Below are 16969 nucleotides of genomic sequence, written 5' to 3' on the forward strand. Positions count from 1 at the left end.
TACATTAAATATACTTTATTTAAATAGCATTAAACATAGCTGGCTCTATGCCAATTGGTCCCGGTGCTGGGATAAGGGAATATTGCAGGTAAAAACAGGTGAAATAGATTCTAGCTTTCAGTTTCTTAGCTCAGAAATTCCATCAATCCCTGTAGCTCCTTGCAACCCCTGACGACCTCTGGGATGGACAGCAGAGTCTGGGAAGAGAGGCAGAAAAGGCAACTCAGGGTCACAGGCTCAAAGCCAAAGGCTCCCAGGCCAAGGAAGCACCCACTGAGTTACAGGGGAGAAAAAAGAAGCCAGAGAGAAACCTGCAACAGTAAGTCAGGCCCAGCTCTCAGCACAGGCTGGGAACCAGAGCTATGCTCATCAGTACCTCCAGGGCCAGGCTTTGTACCAGGTGCCTTAGTTGCATCAACTCCCTCCCTCCTTTACCTCATAAATATGCTGAACAATGTCATCTAGTTTCTTTAACTCCTTGTCAGAGCGCCGGAGATTCTCCTCCAGGATGTTTCTCTAGAACACAAATAGGTTGCATAAGTCCTATGCTTAAAAGAACAGCATAGCTTGTGGGACGAGGAAAATATGGCAGGGCAGTTGCTAGTGGTGGTGGAAAATGGCCCTGGAACCGCCTGGGAATTCTTACATGGCTCTGGAACTTGACCATGAGTTTTGCCTTCTCATTTTTCATCTCCAGGAACATCACCCTCAGCTTGTCCACCTACGGGTATGTCCAGATCAGTAGGGGCACAGCCTAGGGTTCCCGCCAGCTGCCCAGCGCCTCTGTTAACTCTAAGTCACCTCCTGGGAGAGCCACACTTTCTCCTGGATCCAGTCAGTGGCCATGGGCTGACAGTCGGGATTCAGCTGGCCTGCCAGAGTCTCCTGGAGGACCTTAGTCTCTGTCTCTGCACGCCGAAGTGAGCGGGTTAGCTGGGTCACCTCCTCTCTAAGGCTCTGGGAATGAGAACGGAGAGGTATCCAGTAGCTCTCAAAGGTCCTCTCTCTCTTTCTTATCCCATGTGGTGAACAAGGGTAGACCAAGGGATCCACTTCCCACATCTGGGATCCTGGCTATCAGCTACCAGTGACCCAGAGAGCAGAGGGCCAGGCATCATGACGAACGTACAATGAGCTCGCCACTCTTGTCTATCTGCTCTAGGATCTTCTCATTCTGCTGCTGGATCACTTCCTGGAGCTCCTTTTCATTCTGTGAGGGAAAGGGAGGTAAGAAGGCAGTGGGAGATCTGGTTTGCTTGCGGTCCTTGACAGGAGATAGAATTTAGTGTCTGACCCACGCTCAGACCAGGTGATACTAATTGATAACACTCCAATTCTTCCTCTAGAGCTAAGCCAAGCAAGGCACATTTTAGTGTTGAGAGTTCTGCTAGAGTTCCCGACTTCTAGGTCAGCCTGGGAGATAGGTCAGCCCACAGCTGATTCCCAAACATGTAAAATGTCTGACCCCAGGAAGGGCAAAACTAGGGCAATGGTTGGAAAATCCCCACCACCCAGGTTCCTGGAGAGACAATGGCTCCCAGTGGGCCAGAAGAGCTGCCCCAGTTCTTCGTCGCCCCACTTCTAGGCCCCTCCTTCACCTTGTAGCGCAAGCACAAGGCCTGGTTCAGCTTCTCTATGTCTGCTTCCTTTGCCTTCTGGGCTTCCTGATGCTGCTCTTCCTGGACCTGCAACCTAGCCTGCAGATCACAACTAGGGGAAGGAAGAATTCAGCATTATTTCGGGAGCTGGCTGGGCCCTTGAGCTATGGGGCTGTCTCACTTGACCTGCTCTCTCTCACCAAGACTGCACTCCACTCACATCTTTTGCTGCAGAGTCCTCACAGCTTCTTCTTTAGACTCTTGCAGCAGGGAGCACAGGCTCTGAAGCTCCAGAGTCATAGTAGTCATTTCTGCCAGGCTCTTCTCCATGCCTGGGGTCTCTGAAAGAGAAAATCCTAGAGGTAGAGCCCTTTCACTCTGGAAGGAAATGTGTAGCCATCATTTCCACATTTATCCATGTTCCCCACCCACAGGGACATTACAGATCCCAAAAGGCAGAAATAAAATGAGCTCAACTAGAATTGAGGTTTTTAGAGCAGAGCACTTCTCACTGCTTTAGTCTTTATCATCACTACCAGATCTAGAAATGAGGCAGGATCCCAGGAGCCCATCCTAACCTGTAGGCTGAAGAGAAACCATTGATGCTACTCGAGTGAAAGCACTCTTGTCACTTCCAAGCAAGGGCACAGGTGCTGCTTCTGGCTCTAAAACAAAAACCAACCATGGTAGGGTGCCCCTCTGGTGACCCAGTCAAGGGTCTGCCATAATGGCAGCCAGGGAGAGAGAGGTCTGTTGGTGGGCATCTTCAACAGCTGAAGATATCAGGAGCAGGGTCACAATTTCCCCACCCCTAAAATCCAGGGCCTTTAACCTTCATCTGCCACAGCTGTCAAGATGCTTCCCAAGAAGGCGCTGTCAGTGGGCAGAGGGTGTTCCTGGGCAGGAGCACAAGCTGTGCTTATCAGGAGGGTCTCCAGGTCAGCCTTAGGGAAAAGGAGAAAAAAAATCAGCTGTTTTTCAGGGTTAGTGATTTCCCTGACCTCCCAGGTACTCACCAGTCATCTCCTCCAGAATGCTGTTCAGTCTATTACCTCTCTTCTCTAACTTCAACGTCTCCATTAACTCCTTTCCCTGAACTTCACTCTCTCTCACTAAAACAACAATTTTAAAAAACCTTCTTCTTACCTTAAATCCCCTTTTAGCTACTGCCTTTTCTCTTTCCCTTCAATTAAAAAAAAGAAGAGCCTACATTTCTTGCCTAAAATTCTCACCATCTATTGACTCCCCAGGCCACTACACTCAGGCTTCTGCTTCACCATTCCACCAAAATTCTCACTATTTGGGTCACCAATGGCATCCTTACTTTCAAATGCAATGGACACTTTTCACCTCTTATTTTACCTGACCTATTTGATAATTGATGACCATGTTCCTCTTTTTAGAAAGTTCCTTTTCTTAGCTTTTCTCTGTCCTTCATAGGTAGGCCTCATACATTTCTGGCTATTTCTTCTCTCTATCCACAAATCCTTCCTTAACTGTTGGGCTCCTTTTGGTTCCTCTTTGGCCCTCTTTACACTCTAATCCATTCCCCAGGTGGCCTCACCTTGGGAGCTCCACAAAAACATCCACTTCTATATGGATAACCCTTCAGTCTGTTTCTCTCAAGTGGACTTTTGCCCAATCTTCAGACCCAAAGGCTCAACTGCCTGTGAAACATCTACTAGAATGTTCCATAGTTCACCTGAAATTTAGTATGTATAAAGCTGAGCTCATCTTTTTTCCTGTCCTACCCCACCAAAAATCTATTCCTCCTCTTGTATTTATGATCCTAGATTGGGGAACAGCAAATTACAGCCTGCAGTTCAAATCTGGCTTGCCGCTTGTTTTTGTAAATAAAAACAAATAAATAAAGTTTTATTGCAACACAGCCACACTCATTGATTTACATACTTTCTATGGCTGCTCTTGAGCTACAAAGGCAGAGATGAGTAGTTGAGACAGAGACCACATGGCTTGCAAAACTGAAAATGTTTACTATATTGCACTTTACAGGAAAAAGTTTGCCAACCCGTTTCTAGAGAGTGTCACCATCTTTCTAGCAATATAGAGATCATCATTCACTCTTCCACCTTACTCCTACATCAAATTGGTCACCAAGTTCTATTACTTCTACTTCTTAAATATGTACTAAACTCATTCAATCTATCCCCTCCTCTCTACCCCTTCTACAACTGCCACTAGTCGAGCCTTCAAAATCTGGCCTCCTACTTCTCCAGCCTCTCTTCTGGTCATCCTCACTCCACATAGCTCCTACACTCCAATTATAAAGAGCTAGTTCCCAGTCCCCAAGCTTGCCACATTCCATATGAGCAGGGCCTTGCTTTATTCACCCTGTAGTCCCAGCACATAACTCAGGTCTTGTTACAAGGTAGACACTACAAAAAAGTACAATTGTGCCTCTGGGACTTTCATATACTATTCCCTCTGCTTGGTGGGCTTTCCTATATATCCACCCCTCCCCTACAAACTTGTAAACCTCAAGACTCTGCCCAGGGGTCACCTGCTTTGAGAAGACATCCTAACTCTCAAAAGTAGAACTGATGCTCCTTTCTCTCTGCTTCACAGGTCATCCATGCAGACCTCTATCATGATCACAAGTGAAGATGATAAATTTACATCTGTCTGTCTTCTTTACTAGACTGTGGATTCTTTGGCATTGCCTGTGCTCAGCACACAAATGGGAAAGAGGGTCAGATGATAAGCAGTTCCAGATTTCAGGATCCTGATTATACCTTTAACTGTTGAATAAGCTAATTAACTGTATTCTGAAAGATATCTGCCATTTATTGTTTGGTGTGCACTGTGGGGAAGCCAAAGACACAAGGTTAAATTTCTGCAATACAGTCTAGTTGAAGAGACCAGACATCCAGGGAAAATTAATACAAGTGCAAAAGGAGAGTAAGTTCGTGAGGAATATAGCAGGAGACCACTGAGTCCATGTGATCTGGGAACATTTCAAAGAAGAAGATGAACTAGGGAGGATGTTAATAGGGAAGGAAAAAGTATTTCCAATTTGAAGACAGAGGAGAATGGATGTGGTAACAGCCCGAGTCTGGGTGTGAATGGAGATGGTACATGTGTGGAGTGTACAGGCAGTCTAATTGGAGTAAAGGGCTCATAATAGGGAGGTAGGAGACAGATGAAGAAAGGTTTGAGCAACAGGCTGAAGAGGTCCTATAGGCAACTCAAAGTCATTGAAGGTCACAGAGATGGAACAAGAGTAGTGTTTAGGAAGACCATTCTAGACAATAAAGATACAATTGGAAAAACTCTCAGTAAACTAGGCATAGAGGGGAACTTCCTCAACTTGATAAAGCCTGTCTACAAAAAACCTACAGCTAATAGCGTACTCAATGGTGAGAAACTCGAAATTTCCCCTCTAAGATCAGGTACAAGGTAAGGATGTCCCCTCTCACCACTCCTTTGCAACATCATAATGGAAGTTCTAGCTAATGTGCTAAGACAAGAAAAGGAAATAAAATGTATACAGATTGGGAAGGAAAAAATGAAAGTGTCTTTCTTCGAAGATACAAGAGGAAGGGAAGAGAAAGAACCCCCAATCCTACCTTCTCCTTTAGTTTTGTCTGTAGAAAGAGGGTCAGGCTCTGTAGTTGCTCAGTCAGCACCCCTAACTCTTGGGAATACTGGCGTGTCTTCTCCAGGTCTTGCTCCTGGTTCTCTGCTATGGTGCTAGCCAGTTTAGCCCTGAAATAAGGAAGGAACAGAAGAGATGGCCAAAAACCAGGAGACCTTCTCTGAACACCTCTCCCAATCCCCACACAAAGCTGCATTCAAGGAGGGAGACAAGAGGCTCTTGGACCCTATCATAATTCCCTTCTTGGAGACTTTAGCTTCTAGAAGAGTCTCTGGGAAAGATAAGAACTTAGGAGGGAAGCACAGAAAGGCAGAGATCTTACTTCAGGTTCTCTACAGTGTCCTTAAGGTCCTCACACTGCAGGCTGCGCTCCCGGAGCACTTCCAGTGTGGTTTTCAACTGATACTCAACCTGGCCCAGCTCCAGGTGAGCAACTTGATTCTCTTGGTCCGCAAACTACAGAGACAAGAGAAGAAAGGTAGGGAAGGAGCAGGAGAGAGAGGGGGAAAATATGAGCTTAAGTGTGAAATTTTAGAGCCCTGGGAGCAGAGGCTTTTCCCAGTCCACAGTCTCAAACCTCACCTCAATACCATCAGGCAAGAATCATACTCCTGCCAGCTCCCCTGACCCAAACCATATTCCTTACCTCCAGAGTCTCCTTCAGGTCCTGCACCTCCTTGGCCAGGACAGCCTGTTGTTGCTGCAGCTCTGCCTGCATGTGTTTTAATGCCATCTCTTCCTTTTGCCATCTGCCAGAGACATATTAGATCTCATTGGTCCTATATCCTGAGTGCGTACTGCCATAATAACCTGACAGGAACTCACTGAGCAGCCTGCTCCTCATTGTTCTGGGTAAGCTGGCAGATCAACTCATCCTTCATGGCCAGGTCGTGAGTACAGTGGGCATGCTGACTCTGTAGCTCTTTTAGCTGACTCTCCATGCTGGTCAGAATCTGCAGCTGAGCCTGGAGATCTAGACCAAAAGTATCCTAATGACACCATGTGGTCACCAGGCCAAAACTTCCCCACACTTTTGCTCCAAAACCAGTGCTCTAGAGCATTTTCTTGCTCTACTGCCACACCCCAAGCTTTAGCAGGGCACAACTACTTGCACGCATGTATACACACACACCTGTTGCTAGGTGACTGTTTTCCAACTTCAGTTGTTCTACTTGGACTTTGCAGTCCTCTAAATGGGTAGAGACTTGTTCCAGCTCCCTGGAAACCTAGGAAGAAAAGACAGTTTTCCTCCCAAATTCCTCCTGAATCAAAAGTCCCAGGACTTAGTCCAGCTTATTTTTCTGGACAGGACAGCGAACCACCTTGCTCCTGGGCAGCAACACTGCAACAAATAAGGCTGATCCTCAGGAAAAAGTAGAAACAGGAGGAAGTTGCTAAAGAAGGTGCTGAAGGGGAAAGGAAACAACCAGGCCCAAGGCCATCTTACAGCAAAAGGACCTGGCTGGTCTCTAAACCCACAGAGTGAAAAGAAGATAGGTCCAGGGTAGGAGGCTAAAGATACCACTCATTAGAAAGGCCTTCTGTGGGGCCAGCCCCATGGCTGAGCAGTTAAGTTCGCACGCTCAGCTTCAGCGGCCCAGGATGTTGCTGGTTAAGATCCTGGGGGCGGACATGGCACCACTCATCAGGCCATGTTGAGGCAGCATCCCACATGCCACAACTAGAAGGACTCACAACTAAAAGAATATACAACTATGTGCTGGAGGGATTCGGGGAGGAAAAAAAAAGCAGAGAAAAAAAAAGGAAAGAAAGGCCTTCTGTAGAGAAGGAGGAAACCAGGCCTACCGAGTCCCCACTCCTAGTTTGTACCTGCTGCTTTTCCTCAATTGCAGCATCACGTTCCTGCAGAGTCTGCCGGCTCTTGGCTGTGAGTTTCTCTGTGAGTTGTCGAGACCGGCTCAGCAACGCTGTCCATGTTATATACTACCGGGGAAGCAAGCAGGTCAGCAGAGCACAGTTGAGGCAAGGCTCCTAACAGGGCTGGCTGTGAGTAAAGGAGTGGTATGATGGCCCTGAATACTCACATCGAGTTGCATGGATATCCAGTCCTGTTGTAAGGTTGAAGTAAGACTCACCGTCTGCTGAGCCAACTCTTCTTGCTCAGTATGAAGTCCTACCTACACAAGAAGGATTGCCTATGGAGGAGGCCCCTTTCCTCTGGATACAGCAAAGTGGGGGTATATGACCATCTTCCGAGTGTGTCAGCATGGAAAGAAAATGCCCTCAAATTACCAGTTGGGTCTGGGTCTCCTTCAAAAGGCCTCTGAATTCCCCCATGGATGCCAGGTCCTGTTCCAGTTGGCTGATGCGTTGGCTAGCATGTGCACAGAAAGCCTCTAGCACTGTCTCTGCCTGTTTAGGGAAGAGATTGCAAGAACACAGTGGGCAGAAGAGAGAAATAGCACAAAAAGCTGTAACTATCCACCACACCAGTAGTCTGTTTTCTTATTCCCCAGGACAGGCAGTTCTCAGGCCACCTATCTGTGTCTCAAGTGAATTTGCGTTCCTGCAAGAACCCAGAGAAAGAGACTTCCCATATCCAGGAACAAAAGCCTGACCCCTTACCACATCCTTGCCTCGGAGGGCCATTTCCTCTCTGTGCTTTGCTTCCTCCGTTTCTGCTTTGAGGCTCTGGAGCCTTGCCCTCAATTTCTTCAACACATCGAAACAGCAAGAGACCAAGGTTTCTGCACGCCGAGACTACAAGACAAGAATCAGACCCTGTCTGATTCCCTTTTTGGCTTTCAGTCCCACCAGAGGCCTCTGCCTTCACCTTTATACTGCTTACCTCCTGACTCACAGTAGTTTTATCTTCCTCTAAGTGCAACAGAGATAGGTGAAGCAAGGATATCAGCTCTTTAGAGACCAGCACCCATGATTGCTGTAGACGGAAAGATGGTGAGGCTAGATCAAATAAAGTCACTAAGCAGGAAGCAAGCAGGGACACTGGGGAGGAAAGCCACTGTCCCCAAATTCTAAGTTCCCAATAAGGAGATGTCCTTAATGAAGATCTGGAAACCTCCCTTCCCTACCATGACAGAGTACCACCATCTGCTAACCATCTAGGATTCTCCATTCTTAATCTTCACACGAGACCCAGCGGTGGTATAAGGTCAATCCACACTTACCATGACATTCCTGGCCTGCTGAAGAGCTTGCCCAATCTCTTGGCTCTCCTGAAGATGCTGAGGTTTCTTACTTATCTAGGCAGAGAAACAGAGTTGTTCCTTTTGCATAGGCAACATGCACCACCAGCACCCCATCTCCCCTGCCACCCACTGAGATACAGGAGCCTTTCCTATTAAAAGTAGGAATGGGCTCACAGCTTGATGAAGCCAAGTCAGAAAAAAAATCCAAAGATATCTAAAAAATCCCCCTTTTTTTTTTTAAGATTGGCACCTGAGCAAACATCTGTTTCCAATCTTCTTTTCTTTTTTTTCTTCTTCTCCCCAAAGCTCCCCAGTATATAGCTGTATATCCTAATTGTGAGTGCCTCTGGTTGTGCTATGTGGGATGCTGCCTCAGCATGGCCTGATAAGCAGTGCCAGGTCCAAGCCCAGGATCCAAACTGGCGAAACCCTGGGCCGCCAAAGCGGAGCTTGGAACTTAGCTGCTCAGCCATGGGGCCAGCCCCCTAAAAAGTTCCTTTTTATAACTTTTTCCCCTAATTATAAGAATAATATATGTTTACTGTAAAATTTTTGAAATACACAAGCGAAAAAAATGGAAAAAATCAATAATTTCACCACCTTGAGTAGTGATTCTTTTCTTTTTAAAGATTTTTTTTTCCTTTTTCTCCCCAAATCCCACAGGTACATAGTTGCATATTCTTAGTTGTGGGTCCTTCTAGTTGTGGCACGTGGGACGCTGCCTCAGCATGGCCCGATGAGCAGTGCCATGTCCACAGCCAGGAATCAAACTGGCGAAACCCAGGGCCACCAAAGTAGAGCGTGTGAACTTAACCACTTGGCCACAGGGCCTGCCTCTCGAGTAGTGATTCTTAACTAACAGTACAGCAGCCACTGCAAGAGCTTTTGCCACACCTCCAAACCAGATTTCCTTGCTATAGGGATTTGCTCTAACTGATAAGTATATTATTTCCCTCAGGTGTCGGGGGAAAAAAAAGTTAATAGACTACTGATTTAGACAGAAACTACTATATTCAATAAATTCTAAGATGACTGTCTTTCTGCATTTTAACACCACTGAAATTGGGATATATCTTAATATTGACAGTGTCTTAGATTTGATGAAATACAGTAATATTTCAGAAAAACCACAAGTGAGATTATAATATATAAATAAATTTAGGGTCCTGCTTTTATTACTTAATTCTATTATACTCACGTTGTTATTTAGCCCTGAATTTATATTCACTTTCCTCATTGGAATAGCCTGAGACTGGGATATCTGCTTTAGGAGAACCTATCAAAGTGGAGTACCACCCATTGTTAACTTCTGCTGGTACTCTACCTCACCTCAAAGCCTCTCAGAGGTTATCTGAACTCTGGTTTCCTTTCTTTAAAAACCGTAAACTTATGTTAAACTTATTTTCCCATGTTATTAAAAACTCTTCATTAAACATACTTTTAAATGACGATGGAATATTCCATCTTATGGATGTATCATATTTTTTTCATTATTTAAAAAAAAACAAGTTGCTATCTTTATGCAGAATTCTTTTTCCTTAGGATATAGCCCTAGAAGTGGAGTTACCGGGTGAAAAAAGTTTGAACTGTTTTAAGGGTCTCACTTAAACTGGCTTCAAAAAAGGATGAACCAATTTATACCCTACTGACAATAGGAGAATGCTTACCAGCATTATCTATTTTATTCTTTGCTGTTTTGTCAGAAGAAAATAGCAACTCACTGTTTCAATTTGCTTTTCTTTGATTATCAGTAATGGTAATCTCAAATATTTATTAGTCATTTTTATTTTCTCATTCTCTATGCATTTTCTAGGGGCAGATAAAAATCTTAGTGTGGGATGTAGAGTAGGTAAATATGATCTCAAAGGCAGCAGAGCCACAGAAAGACTTTCAAGTTCGGAGAGAAAAGGGGGAGCCTTATTATTACTGCTGAAAGGCAGCCATCATCTGGGAAAACAATCCAGTGCTGGAGTAGCAGTGCTGAGTCACGATGCTGCGGCAGTCTGGACTCAAGGAGGCAGTCTCTTAGAGTTCATCACTCCCTTTCCCAGCAAAGCAGTCAACATTCCCTACTGCACCATGCAGTAAGGCACGGAGCACCCCACGAGCCCTGGACAGGGTGCACATACTGTTCAGAGCTGGGCAGTCAGGCAGGTGATGAGATTAGTGTGAGGGAGGCAGCCAAGCGGCAAGGACATGGCGCTGTGATAGGGAATGGCTAAAGGGGCTGTCATCTCCCCTCTGGCTCTGCTTCAGTGGCCTCCAAAGGGATCTGGCAAGCTTGAGGGGAAGAGGCTACAAGGCCGACTCAGGGATGGGAGAGAATGCCAAGAACAAGGGGAAAGGATACAAAGATAAGAAAACACAGGAGAGAAATTGAGCAGCTATAGGAATGAGGAGCCTGTGGTTTCCAGGATTTTGGCAAAAGGTAAAGTCATTATTTTCAGGATATTTTCAACCCAAAGGAGGTCTTTAGGCACTTGGAGACCATTTCCTCTTAGCAGCAGCCATCTATTACCTCAACAGCCACAATACTGAGGCTCTCAATTCCTTCCCATGACATCATTCCCCTCCTTCCTCAGCCTGTGTTGTCACAGCTAGAGTCCTCTAGAACAGTGGTCTTTAAATTGTTTTCCTCTCATATCTCCTACAATAATTTTGAAAGACTGAGTACCCTTAAGTTCAAAATGTTACAAAGGCTGTAATTTCCACCATATTATAAATATTAACAAAATTATAAAGTTTGAAATAAAACTGTTAAATTACTCTTAAACATATCCAATGGTATAAATACTACATATACCATAATGATTTAATACCTATTTGACACCTTTAAAAAATACCTGAATAAGCTCTTCTTTAACGGTCAGAAATTTTATATCATCCCTTTTTTTTCTCGAACCTATATTTTTATTCCTTGCATTTTATTTTAATATATTTTCATATTTTAAAATGTTAATCAGTATGTCTGCAACAACAAAAGTTCATCTAAATTTAAATTAAAATTTCTTTTAAATTCCTCTCACTATAGACTTTAAGTGAAAAAACTTTCTTTTGGATGGAGAAATATTTTCATCAGTTATATACTTATTATTGTAATAATATTATAATTTGTAATAAAATTATAAACATACCTAGTAAAATTTTCCTGGGAATGATCTATTAATGAAATGGATAGAGCTTCCCTCCCCTTATTAGTTCATGTGTCTGTGGATAACTATATTTCTTACAGTAAGATATGGTTAAGCAACAATTCCATGCCTATTCTCCATTCTGATAGATGTAAGCACTAAGAAATCTTCTTCACATAAATAATGGGAATAAGTAGGAATAGAAGAAGGAAATAAGGGCATGTCACCTAATTCTAGGAGCTCCTTTGGAGACATATACCAAAAATCTCACAGTGAACTTTCATCAGAAATTTTTAATGATCCACTGACAGAATTAGCCTTCCTTCAACTTTGTTGAAAGCATGCAAAAACGATGCGTTATATAATCTATGCAGTCATTTGCTTTCTCAGCAAGTACGCAAATATTTTCTGTCCTTTGATTGTTATCCCTTGACAATGTAAGATTCAGGATAGGTAGTAAATATGCTCTTCTTTGGTAAAATGGACAAGGGCAACTGAGAATGGGGAAGTAAGAAAGAAAAAAATCAGTGAAGAAGACATCTGGAAGATGAAGATCTAGAAACTGACTTCTTCAAAACTTTCTTTGCTTACATTCTCTTAGAAAGTCTTGACATACCACTGGGGTATAGTGAGTACCCACAGCTTTAAGGCATTTTCCAGATCCTCAGTTTTTATTCTTTTTTTTTTTTCCAAATTTATTACCTTTGCCTTTATGGTTTGTGATTTTATGTCTGTTTTTTTGAGGAGGATTAGCCCTGAGCTAACATCTACCACCAATCCTCCTCTTTTTGCTGAGGAAGACTGGCCCTGAGCTAACCTCCGTGCCCATCTTCTTTCACTTTATATGTGGGACGCCCACCATAGCTTGGCTTGACAAGCGCTGCCATGTCCACACTCGGGATCCAAACCGAACGTGCGAACTTAACCACTGCACCACAAGGCCGGCCCCTTGTTCTTTGTTTGTTTTTTTTTTAAAGATTTTCTCCCCAAAGCCCCCGGTACATAGTTGTATATTTTTAGTTGTGGGTCCTTTAGTTGTGGCATGTGGGATGCCACCTCAGCATGGCTTGATAAGCAGCCATGTCCACACCCAGGATCTGAACAGGCGAAACCCTGGGCCGCCGAAGTGGAGTGTGTGAACTTAACCACTTGACCACGGGACCGGCCCCTACACATATTCCAATACTGAGCCTGTGGTTAAGGAGTCTCCTTTGTCCTCTAGCTGCTTATCAGCTTAAATTCTGAAGAAGAGGGGCCACTGGGACCCTCCAAGCTTTGGGAGGAACCCTCTTACCTCACTGGGAGAGGTATCAGTCTGTGTGCTACTGTCCTGAACTTCTGGGTGAGGGACAGTCAGCTTGGTCTTCCAGTCCCGCAGCTGGCAGGAGAGAACCTCCAGAATGACAAGAGAGTTCAGCAGGTTATCTTCAAGGTCATGTCGAGATAAGGCAGTCAGATCTGGAGGATGGCTGCAGCAGGAAGAGAACATGAGAAGAGAGGGGACCGGATAGGAGTGGAAGGTCCAGGTTAATGGAGCCCAGGAGGCACAAGGATATAGGGACACTTACCCCCTTAAGAGGTGCTCTGTCTCAGAAATACTGTCCTTGGTGCCCACCAGGCCTGTCTGGGATGTGTTCGTACTCTTTTCCTGTGGTGCTGGAGGTGTTAACCAAGTCCCCACGGAGCAAGTAGAGAGAGGGGTAGTGCCAATCGCAGCATCTCGAAGCACAGACGGAAGCGATAAGCTCTGGCGGAGATTTTCCAGCATGACCGAAGTATTTACACCTTTTTCCAGCCAGGCCAATGGGGACATCCAAGGCCCTGTATCAGAGATAAGAATCCTACCAGCATCCTCTACTGCTGGGCCTGGAGCCACCTGGGATTCCATTTCTCCTAGATTTGGGGTAAGGCATGTGGGCAGAATATCTTCCATATTTGAGACAAGTGCTTGATCTCCCAATTCAGCCTCCTCAGGGAGTGTGGTGGGAAAGCTCATTTCTCTTCCCTCTACAGCTCTGTGCTCTATAGTTTCCTCCCCTGGGTCCACATGACTGACAAGGAAATCTGCTGCTAAGGCAGTTGAAGGGGAAAGCCAGAGCATGGAGGAAGGCAAGACAGCATTACTTTCAGAAAGAACTAAGTCCTCAGGCACAGCCTCAGTCCCTCTGTCCATCAGGCCTTCCTTGGAGAAGGGTAGCTGTTGCTCAGAACAGGGATTTGGTGGATACTCCAAGAGATGAGATGGAGGATCCTGAAATGTAGGTTTCTCAGGCATAGCAGGAACAACTTCTGAAAAGCTGTCTTCCATGCAAGGTGCCACTCCCTCTCTCAGCAGATCTCCTGGCCTCAAAGGCTCATTTAGAATGATGCTGTTTGTCTCTGCCATTGTATCTAAATGGGCCTCAAGTGTAATGTCTTGCTGCTGCCCTACTGGAAAAGGTATAAGAACCATGGTTTTAACCACACTGTCGTCCACTGGATCTACTGCTTCCTCACATATTCTGGGAGTAGAGTTGGTTGGGGGAATCAGATCTAAGGGCTGCTCATCTGATTCATGTTGACAAGCTTCTAGCCACTTTGAGGGATGGCTGAACTGTTCTGAAGGGGAGTCTTTCCTCTTAGCATTGACAAAATCCAGTGGAGATGAGTTGCTGTTGCTTTCCTGCCAAAGGAAACAAAAGTAGTTGCCTCAGGGCAGTCAATTCAGGTTCCCAACATACAATTATGGGTCCAGGATACTGTCCTAACTCAAAAAAGAAAGGATTTTCATTACCTCTGCTTAGGTAAGAACTTGGCTAAGACCTGCTGCTCACTAAAGAAACCCAAAAGCAGGTAAAGAAAAGCTGGGTAGCCATTTTGCGTCCTTCCAAGTGAACCAGACTAAAGTATAAACAAGCTGAGATAATCTATCCATATCATGGAGAGATAGTAGCTTGAATGTGACCCCACGCCTCTCCAATCCACTTATAGGAGAATGGGTTGGAGTCCCTAGGCTCTGTCACAATCTAGAGTTGGTACAACATTTTCTACATTTCTGGAACAGATGAGAAACTAGGGACCAGCGGTAGAGGGCACTTGGCCATCAAAGACCCATGGACCCTAGAGAAAAAGGACAACATCAACCTGCACCAGTGACCTAGTCTCCCTAGCCCCAAAAGCAGAGGGTGTCCTGAACACATTGAATCCATTCAACCCTTGGGATTTCAAGAGCTCTAGCCTTTGTAGCAGAGGAGAATGGAGAGCAGAGAGATTTCCTCCTGGTGCCCTGGTAAGGGACTGACAACCTCCCTAAATGCTGGTCTCAGGGACAAAGACCACTGTGCCTTCTACCACTTGCAGGGTTGCTGGTCCTGAGACTCAATGAACAAGAAAAGGTAAATATGAAGGTACTTAAGTGGATCCAGTAGCCAGAGAAATGACAAACCCTAAGATAGCTACAAAAGGTAGACCCTAAGAAAACAAAGCTGATGGGAGAAACATGACAATCTGAACCAAAAAAAAAATATGAGTACGTAAGATTTGAGTACAACACACACACACACACACACACACAAAGACTTTCCGGAAATAAAAAATACTACTTTTAAACAAAAAATTTCAGTAAAATAAATTGAAGAGGATGGTCAGAGTTGAGATTGGAATTATTAGCCTGGACAATCAAGTGGAAGAAATATCTTAAAGCAAAGACAAAAAATACAAAGAAATGTAAATCTGACGGAAAAGCTATGAGAATTAGAAGATAAATCCAGTAAACCGAACGTGTGAATAAAAGAAGTTCCAGGAGAAAAGAGAACATATATAGGTGAGGCACTGATTAATAAATATTAGAAGAAAATTTCTCTAAGGTAAAGAAAGATCTGGGCCAGCCCCAGTAGCCTAGTGGCTAAGTTCTGCACACTCTGCTTTGACAGCTTGGGTTCAGCTCCTGGGTGCAGACCTACACCACTCGTCTGTTAGTGGCCATGCTGTGGTGGCAGCTCACATACAAAAAGAGGAAAATTGGCAGCAGATGTTAGCTCTGGGCAAATCTTCCTCAGCAAAAAAGGGAAAGATCTGAATTTGCATATTGAGATGGCTCACCAAGTTCAAAGCAGGACTGACAAGAAAAGATACAATTTCTGAACTACAAGGTAGACAAAACTATTTTAGAAGCTTTAGGTAGAATGACCAATTATTTAGGCAAAAAAAAAAAAAATCAGACTTACATGAAATTTCTCATTTACAACAGTGGCCGAAACTTTAAAACATAAGATTGAGCTATAAAAGGCTTCTGATATTCTGGCAATGTCCTATTTACTGACCTGGGTATTGGTTACAATGACTTGTGGTTTACACAAATTTGTTAACCTCTACTTTTTATGTACCTTCATGTATTTTATTTCAATTTTTTAAAGGTTTTCTTTCAAAATGCTAAAAGAAAAGTAGAAAATAAAGAGGATAGCAAAGAGACCAGGCAAAAGCAAACAAAGAGAGCAGAGGCAGCAATGTTAATATTAGACAAGGTAGAACGTATGGTTATAGCACTATTGTGATAAAAGACATAATTAAAGATATATGATTATAAAAAACATAAATGAGCCTGCACTAAATTGCCCAGAAGCTAAATATACAAACCAGACTTTTAGAAATGCAAAAGTGCAACTTAAAGTTTTTGCTGTGTTTATCAAGTTCCTATTTATTCCTTTAAAAAAAAATCACTTAACAGGGCCGGCCCAGTGGCGCAGTGGTTAAGTGCACACGTTCCACGTCTCGGCAGCCTAGGGTCCGCCGTTTGGATCCCGGGTGTGGACATGGCACTGCTTGGCACACCATGCTGTGGTAGGCGTCCCACGTATAAAGTAGAGGAAGACGGGCACGGATGTTAGCTCAGGGCCAGTCTTCCTCAGCAAAAAAGAGGACGACTGGCAGTAGTTAGCTCAGGGCTAATCTTCCTCAAAAAAAAAAAATCACTTAAGGAGAAATATTTGCAAATCATGTATCTAATAAGGGATTAATATCCAGACTATATATAAAAACTCCTACAACTCAACAACAACAATAACCCAATTTAAAAATGGGCAAAGTTGGGGCCAGCCTGGTGGTGCAACAGTTAAGTGAGCATGTTCCACTTCAGCGGCCCAGGGTTCATGGGTTCGGATACTGGGTGTGGACATGGCACCGCTTGTCAAGCCATACTGTAGCAGGTGTCCCACATATAAAGTGGAGGAAGATGGGCACGGATGTTAGCTCAGGGCCAGGCTTCTTCAGCAAAAAGAGGAGGATCAGTGGCAGACGTTAGCTCACAGCTAATCTTCCTCAAAAAAAATAAACAATAAAATTTTAAAAAATAACAACAGGCAAAGCACTTTAATAACATTTCTCCAAAGAAAATATACAAAAGACCAATAAGCACAAGAAAGGATGCTCAACATCACTAATCATTAGGGAAACGCAAATAAAAACCACAATGAGATA

General features: G+C 44.2%; 1 protein-coding gene across 1 annotated transcript in view; it reads right to left on the reverse strand.

Moving 5' to 3' along the window:
• Window positions 1–16969, reverse strand: part of SPAG5 (sperm associated antigen 5) — a 20581-nt gene continuing 3612 nt past the window's right edge. Inside the window, exons 3-24 of the mRNA XM_070562652.1 lie at window positions 13084–14177; window positions 12810–12984; window positions 8364–8438; window positions 8024–8116; window positions 7801–7935; window positions 7468–7587; window positions 7260–7352; window positions 7045–7158; window positions 6347–6440; window positions 6040–6187; window positions 5861–5963; window positions 5537–5670; window positions 5186–5324; window positions 2431–2542; window positions 2177–2263; window positions 1819–1939; window positions 1599–1710; window positions 1130–1210; window positions 802–957; window positions 647–721; window positions 436–516; window positions 1–197 (exon numbers count right to left, since the gene is read on the reverse strand). Of these exons, the coding sequence (XP_070418753.1) occupies window positions 126–197; window positions 436–516; window positions 647–721; window positions 802–957; window positions 1130–1210; window positions 1599–1710; window positions 1819–1939; window positions 2177–2263; window positions 2431–2542; window positions 5186–5324; window positions 5537–5670; window positions 5861–5963; window positions 6040–6187; window positions 6347–6440; window positions 7045–7158; window positions 7260–7352; window positions 7468–7587; window positions 7801–7935; window positions 8024–8116; window positions 8364–8438; window positions 12810–12984; window positions 13084–14177 (3414 nt within the window). The 3' untranslated portion in view covers window positions 1–125. The remainder of the gene's footprint in view (window positions 198–435; window positions 517–646; window positions 722–801; window positions 958–1129; window positions 1211–1598; window positions 1711–1818; window positions 1940–2176; window positions 2264–2430; window positions 2543–5185; window positions 5325–5536; window positions 5671–5860; window positions 5964–6039; window positions 6188–6346; window positions 6441–7044; window positions 7159–7259; window positions 7353–7467; window positions 7588–7800; window positions 7936–8023; window positions 8117–8363; window positions 8439–12809; window positions 12985–13083; window positions 14178–16969) is intronic.

Source organism: Equus przewalskii, chromosome 10, assembly GCF_037783145.1.
Source record: "Equus przewalskii isolate Varuska chromosome 10, EquPr2, whole genome shotgun sequence".
Taxonomy (NCBI): Eukaryota; Metazoa; Chordata; class Mammalia; order Perissodactyla; family Equidae; genus Equus; species Equus przewalskii.